Source organism: Lucilia cuprina, chromosome 2 (genome assembly GCF_022045245.1).
Source record: "Lucilia cuprina isolate Lc7/37 chromosome 2, ASM2204524v1, whole genome shotgun sequence".
NCBI lineage: Eukaryota > Metazoa > Arthropoda > Insecta > Diptera > Calliphoridae > Lucilia > Lucilia cuprina.
The window spans coordinates 65,170,728-65,178,372 of NC_060950.1; the positions used below are offsets into that span (position 1 = coordinate 65,170,728).

General features: G+C 34.3%; 2 protein-coding genes across 2 annotated transcripts in view; one reads left to right on the plus strand and one right to left on the minus strand.

Moving 5' to 3' along the window:
- LOC111682922 overlaps window positions 1-7,298 on the minus strand; it is a 23,333-nt gene extending 16,035 nt beyond the window's left edge. The window contains exons 1-2 of the mRNA XM_046956064.1: window positions 7,050-7,298; window positions 4,828-6,943 (exon numbers count right to left, since the gene is read on the minus strand). Coding sequence (XP_046812020.1) covers window positions 4,828-6,943; window positions 7,050-7,250 — 2,317 coding nt within the window. The 5' untranslated portion in view covers window positions 7,251-7,298. The remainder of the gene's footprint in view (window positions 1-4,827; window positions 6,944-7,049) is intronic.
- LOC111682937 lies at window positions 297-1,961 on the plus strand. The gene is made up of 3 exons (XM_023444937.2): window positions 297-1,085; window positions 1,150-1,695; window positions 1,763-1,961. The coding sequence occupies exons 1-3, from the start codon at window positions 589-591 to the stop codon at window positions 1,857-1,859; spliced, it is 1,140 nt and encodes a 379-aa protein (XP_023300705.2). The 5' UTR covers window positions 297-588; the 3' UTR covers window positions 1,860-1,961.
- Window positions 7,299-7,645: the final 347 nt, after the last annotated feature.

Consider the following 7,645-nt stretch of genomic DNA (forward strand, 5'->3'; position numbering starts at 1 on the left):
AGTTCAGTTCTAGTTCAGTTCTAGTTCAGTTCTAGTTCAGTTCTAGTTCAGTTCTAGTTCAGTTCTAGTTCAGTTCTAGTTCAGTTCTAGTTTAGTTCTAGTTCTATTCTAGTTCAGTTCGGTTCTAGCTCATTCATAGATTTTATGGTGAAAAGCTTTTGTTCATTGGAATTTTTATTAAATTACAATTTAAACGAGTCGCCCTGTTTGTTAAATTTTTAATAAATAATTAAAATTTGTTTATAATTTTCAACTTGATAAATGTACATGTTGTTAGTGCGTACTTAACGCTATTGAGTACTTTTAATTCTATGAAAACCTTCACTCTACACAAATCAATGTTAAGCTCAAGCTCATTATGGAAATTATAAAAAAAGTTCCTCTTGAGAATAATTTTTTGAAAATAACAAATGTTATCAGTAAGTGAATAGCCAAGAGCTGAGATGTTAGACGAATTATTGAAATTGTAAAAACTTAAAACTTTTTTTTAAATAAAAACAAGTGCAAAAAATATTTTAATAAATACTATTTAGTTGATTTTTTCAACATCGAAAGCAAACAAGTTAAATTTTTTTGTAAGCTAGTGAAATGCATAGAAATAATTACATAATTAAAGTACCAGTAATGGCCATAATAGTGGCTCTAGTATTAACCCAGTTACAGTTAATAGTTATGGTACTAGGAGCCAAACATTATAATCAACCTTATGGTGATATTTTAATGAAAGATAATGAAAATGAGTATCAAAATATTTTTGATACTAGAAATGGACTCAATCGTATAGAGCCTAGAAATAGACAACGTTTGGGTAATAGTTACCAGCAACCTGCTGTCGGCTATGGTGGAAAGTATCAGAACGAGTATGAAACACCTGCTACCGGACGCAGAAGAGGTGAACGAGAGAAGAGTCAATATCAAAATATGGACAATACATATTATAATCGTAATAATCGTAATTTGGGTAGAAATAATCCCAATGGCTGGATGGTTTCTTCCAGCATTGTAGAAGAACAGCAACAACATGATAATGTTACTATGGAAAATCGTGAAGATTCTTTGCAGCATAAGTGCCACATATGGGTACCGTAAGTGGATAAGTGTTTTAAATTAATAACAGGATTTTTGTTATAACTACTCTATTTTCAATAGAATGGATGCCTTAGATAAATATCCAAATGCCGAGAGAAAACAAGATAATAAAATAACCGGTTCGGTGTATATAGAAATCTGTTGTAAGGGTTATGCACCCATGCGTTGGCGTGGTCGCACACTTTGTCGTCCAATATGTGACAACTGTCAAAATGGTCGTTGTATTGCACCGGGTGTATGTGAGTGTTATGATGAATATGTGGCCAATGATAATGGTGATTGTGTTTTCACCTGTCCCATGGGTTGTCTAAATGGACATTGCTACTTAGATGGCACCTGTCAATGTGATCCCGGCTATAAGTTAGATGAATCAAGAAAATTCTGTCGTCCCATTTGCAGTAAAGGTTGCGGCAATAGTCGTTTACACAATTGCACTGAACCGGAAGTGTGTGGCTGCAATAAGGGTTATATACTAACCGACAATGATTGTCAGCCCGTGTGTCAGCCTGAATGCGGTAATGGTGGCACCTGCCAGAGTCCAAATAATTGTTTATGTGCGCCAGGATTTGATAAGAAAGACGGTGTCTGTCAAGCAGATTGTTATCAGTAAGTATAAGGAATTCATTGTTTATGATTCACTGCAATATATTAATGGTTTTATTTTATTCATTAGAAAATGTGACAATGGCATTTGCTATAGTCGTAATAGATGTATTTGTAATCCCGGCTTTACTTACCATGAGCGTTCCACGCAGTGTATACCGAAATAAATGAAGTTTCTTTTTAACTTAAATTTAGTTAATTGTGATATAAATTTAGAATTTTTTTTATAAAACAAAATAAAGTTATATTGGTAAAATTAGTTAAGAAAATTCTGTATTTATACATTATTAATTATATGTATATTCAGAACAGCATGGTTGATCTGAAATTATGAGTAATGATTTAATTTCAAACTTCTTTAGAAAAGATTTCAGAGATCAGTCGAAAATACAAATTTTTAGAAAAGATACAAATGACCTTAAAAAACATAAATGTGAACTTTAGAAAAGACCCTATAGTTTTTTAGGAAATTAGTCTAAAATCAAAAAATTTTTGAAAGAATATAAAGAATAAACATTGAAGACTTTAAAAGAGATCTTTAGAACATATAGGTAAATTTTGTCTCAATTTGGCGTTCTTATTTGTCTGTCGGAACTAGAACTAGAACTGAACTAGAATTGAACTAGAACTGAGCTAGAACTGAACTAGAATTGAACTAGAACCGAACTAGAACCGAACTAGAACTGAACTAGAACTGAACTAGAACTGAACTAGAACTGAACTAGAACTGAACTAGAACTGAACTAGAACTGAACTAGAACCGAACTAGAACTGAACTAGACCTGAACTAGAACTGAACTAGAACTGAACTAGAACTGAACTAGAACTGAACTAGAACTGAACTAGAACTGAACTAGAACTGAACAAGAACTGAACTAGAACTGAACTAGAACTGAACTAGAACTGAACTAGAACTGAACTAGAACTGAACTAGAACTGAACTAGAACTGAACTAGAACTGAACTAGAACTGAACTAGAACTGAACTAGAACTGAACTAGAACTAGAACTGAACTAGAACTGAACTAGAACTGAACTAGAACTGAACTAGAACTGAACTAGAACTGAACTAGAACTGAACTAGAACTGAACTAGAACTGAACTAGAACTGAACTAGAATTGAACTAGAACTGAACTAGAACTGAACTAGAACTGAACTAGAACTAAACTAGAACTGAACTAGAACTGAACTAGAACTGAACTAGAACTGAACTAGAACTGAACTAGAACTGAACTAGAACTGAACTAGAACTGAACTAGAACTGAACTAGAACTGAACTAGAACTGAACTAGAACTGAACTAGAACTGAACTAGAACTGAACTAGAACTGAACTAGAACTGAACTAGAACTGAACTAGAACTGAACTAGAACTGAACTAGAACTGAACTAGAACTGAACTAGAACTGAACTAGAACTGAACTAGAACTGAACTAGAACTGAACTAGAACTGAACTAGAACTGAACTAGAACTGAACTAGAACTGAACTAGAACTGAACTAGAACTGAACTAGAACTGAACTAGAACTGAACTAGAACTGAACTAGAACTGAACTAGAACTGAACTAGAACTGAACTAGAACTGAACTAGAACTGAACTAGAACTGAACTAGAACTGAACTAGAACTGAACTAGAACTGAACTAGAACTGAACTAGAACTGAACTAGAACTGAACTAGAACTAAACTAGAACTAAACTAGAACTGAACTAGAACTGAACTAGAACTGAACTAGAACTGAACTAGAACTGAACTAGAACTGAACTAGAACTGAACTAGAACTGAACTAGAACTGAACTAGAACTGAACTAGAACTGAACTAGAACTGAACTAGAACTGAACTGAACTAGAACTGAACTAGAACTGAACTAGAACTGAACTAGAACTGAACTAGAACTGAACTAGAACTGAACTAGAACTGAACTAGAACTGAACTAGAACTGAACTAGAACTGAACTAGAACTGAACTAGAACTGAACTAGAACTGAACTAGAACTGAACTAGAACTGAACTAGAACTGAACTAGAACTGAACTAGAACTGAACTAGAACTGAACTAGAACTGAACTAGAACTGAACTAGAACTGAACTAGAACTAGAACTGAACTAGAACTGAACTAGAACTGAACTAGAACTGAACTAGAACTGAACTAGAACTGAACTAGAACTGAACTAGAACTGAACTAGAACTGAACTAGAACTGAACTAGAACTGAACTAGAACTGAACTAGAACTGAACTAGAACTGAACTAGAACTGAACTAGAACTGAACTAGAACTGAACTAGAACTGAACTAGAACTGAACTAGAACTGAACTAGAACTGAACTAGAACTGAACTAGAACTGAACTAGAACTGAACTAGAACTGAACTAGAACTGAACTAGAACTGAACTAGAACTGAACTAGAACTGAACTAGAACTGAACTAGAACTGAACTAGAACTGAACTAGAACTGAACTAGAACTGAACTAGAACTGAACTAGAACTGAACTAGAACTGAACTAGAACTGAACTAGAACTGAACTAGAACTGAACTAGAACTGAACTAGAACTGAACTAGAACTGAACTAGAACTGAACTAGAACTGAACTAGAACTGAACTAGAACTGAACTAGAACTGAACTAGAACTGAACTAGAACTGAACTAGAACTGAACTAGAACTGAACTAGAACTGAACTAGAACTGAACTAGAACTGAACTAGAACTGAACTAGAACTGAACTAGAACTGAACTAGAACTGAACTAGAACTGAACTAGAACTGAACTAGAACTGAACTAGAACTGAACTAGAACTGAACTAGAACTGAACTAAATCTGAACTAGAACTAAATTAGATTTAAACTAGAACTTAACTTAAAAAGTTTATAAAATTAGTTTTGTATGAGAATTTGTTTTTAAGCCTTTTATATATTGTCATATATATTTAAGTGGTTTTTACTTATATAATATATTTTATTTGTATTACTTATAAAAATACGTGCATATATATTATTTTTTTATAAATACAATATCATAAATTGTTTATTATTATTTTTATGCAAATTACTCATCACAGTTCGTACTCCACAATAGGCTCTAGAACAAAAAAACACAAGATAAAGCAAACTACAATAAAAAATATTTCACTTCTTACTCACCCTCAAATTTTCTAAAGCGCACATATAACAGACCCACAATTACACTTGAAACAACTAAAACTGCCGCTATAACGGGCCACCACCAAGGAAAGCTTGACATTTTCTCCGGTTGTACACTTTTCATGTCACTACTTACACCATCGTTTAGTGGTTTAAAGGTGGTGGCTTTAAAACGTTCTAGATTACATCTATAGAAAAGAGGATCGTCGTCCAGTTCCATAGAATCATCCGTGGCTTGACAAATTAGATGATTTTTAGCGACATCACATTTACAACGATTTAAATCTAGACAGGGTTTGTCAAAGTCGTCGACGCACAAACGTACACATTGTTTTGTTATTAGTGGACCATATTCATCAAACTCTTGCCAACAGTGGCAACGATCATTGCAAATATCAGCCGATACTAAGTTGCTGGCTGAGGTTTGTCTTAATTGATCGGGATTAAGGGTACTGGTGAGATCTAGTGTAGTTAGGGTAGTTAACATTTGAGCTGTAGACTGTTGTTTATAAGTGCTGGTTTCAAATTCCGGTTGTGTAGTAGTAGTAATAGTGATGTTTGCTACTACTTGACAATTGTGGTGATTTAGACCAATTGCAGTTGTTGTGGGTTCATAGTTTTCATGACATATACAAACATTTGGCGCCACACAAATACCATTTATACACTGAGGATCACATAGGGGCTCACATATGTTTATAGAGTTATTTTTCAATTTATAACCCTCATGACACTGACATATCTCCGGCTCAATGCAGGAGCCATTTTGACAGGGCAACGAACAGAATGGCTCACATTCTTCTTGCGGACCCATTAAATAGCCCGGATTACAGATACAGATTTCGGGTTGAAAACATAAACCATTTTTGCAGCCTCTACTACAAATCGGTTGACATACCTCCAGCTCATCCATTTCGTAACCTTCTAAACATTCACACTTATTCGGTTGCACACATTTGCCAAATGTGGAACAGTTGGCTTGGCAAATCGGTTCACAGAATAGATTATATATAGAGGATAATTTCAATTGATAGCCAGCCTCACATTGACATTTATTGGGTTCACTACAGCTGGCATGTTCTGGACAGGATTTCTCACAAACCGGTTGACATTGTTGCTCTAGCAGTTCATAGCCTTTATTGCAGCTACATTTATTAGGTTCTATACATGTGGCATATTGAGGACATTTGTCCTCACAAACAGGTTGGCAAATGTTTTCTTCTGTCATTTGATAACCAGCTTCACATTGACATTTATTGGGTTCCCTACAGCTGGCATGTTCTGGACAGGCTTTCTCACAAATAGGTTGACATTGTAGCTCTTGCTGTTCATAGCCCTCATGGCAACTGCATCTATTGGGTTCACTACAAGTGGCATATTGAGGACATTCGTTTTCACAAACAGGTTGACATACATTATCAGGTGACATTCGATAACCCTTTTGACACTCACACACATTGGGCTTAATGCATAGTGCATTTAAAGGGCAACCATTATTGCATTTTGGTAAACATTTAAATCGTGTAGCATTTATATATTCTGCCTCCTCATAACCTTTTTGGCAACTACATTCATTGGGTTTAATACAAAGGGAATTTTCAGGACATTCCTGTTCACATATCGCCTCACATTTACCATTTACGTTCTTTTTGTAATTCTGCTGACAAGTGCATTTTTCCGGTTTGGTACATTCACTGAATTCAGGACATGGTTTGATGCATATTGGTTTACATTCACCTAAACCATTATCTAAATATCCTGCATTACATGTACACTGATCGGGTTGGGTACATATCGAATTTTCGGGACAATTATTACAAATGGGAAAACATTCACCACTAACTGAATCCATTTGATAACCACTATTGCAGCGACACTGGTTTGGTGCAATACACTGGGCATTTTTTGGGCAGTTGGGAATACATATCGGTTCACATTGTATAGTTGTTGCACTAGCAGTGTAACCTTTATAATTCACATCACATTCGCAGATATTTGGTCGTATGCAATGGGTATTTGTGGGACAGGAAGGACTGCAAATGGGTTCACATTTGCTATCACTAATTTTGGTGTAACCATCACAGCAAACATTGACTCGCTCATAGTCATGATAGTTCTGGAAAAAAGACCAATATATAAATTTGTTTTTAATTATTTTTTAATTCTTGAAAATTTCCTTCTTTTTTTGCTAAATGTTATATATATATTTTTTTAAATTTTACCTCTACGGTTGAGTACCGATAAGGTACATTTGAATATCTAATAACATTAAATAATTTTCTCCTTGTCACCATACGTTCGCCCTTATGCCATTGGACACGGGTCTTATTAACCACTTGATATCTTTTACACCATTGAGCGGTGACACAATAAAAATTATGACAAATGATTTGTAATAATAATATTTTAATAAAATATTTCATTCTAAATAATATTTCTATTATATATTTTTTCAAACTTCTTCTAAAGTCAAACACGTAGAGAATGTTCTGAGGTTTGTCTGAAACTGTTAGTCAGCTATTAATTTTTTTTTTTTTTTTTGTAAATATCGATTTTATTTTTACTCTACATATATTCATATACATGTAAAGTGCTTTACACAAGCACAAGTATTAATCTATAGTTTATATCAGATAAATAGCCAATTTACTTTCGACTTGTCTCATATATGGTCCAGATTTCAATATAATCCTGACTGAGATATCAAAATTAAGGCAATATAGTCTGGACTATAGTCTGCACTATAGTCTGGACTATAGTCTGCACTATAGTCTGGACTATAGTCTGCACTATAGTCTGGACTATAGTCTGCACTATA

Coding starts and splice junctions, on each gene's coding strand:
- LOC111682937 (XM_023444937.2), top strand. CDS start 589: ATGCATAGAAATAATTACATAATTAAAGTACCAGTAATGGCCATAATA. Junction 1,086..1,149: donor AAGTGCCACATATGGGTACC/GTAAGTGGATAA, acceptor TATTTTCAATAG/AATGGATGCCTTAGATAAAT. Junction 1,696..1,762: donor TGTCAAGCAGATTGTTATCA/GTAAGTATAAGG, acceptor TTTATTCATTAG/AAAATGTGACAATGGCATTT.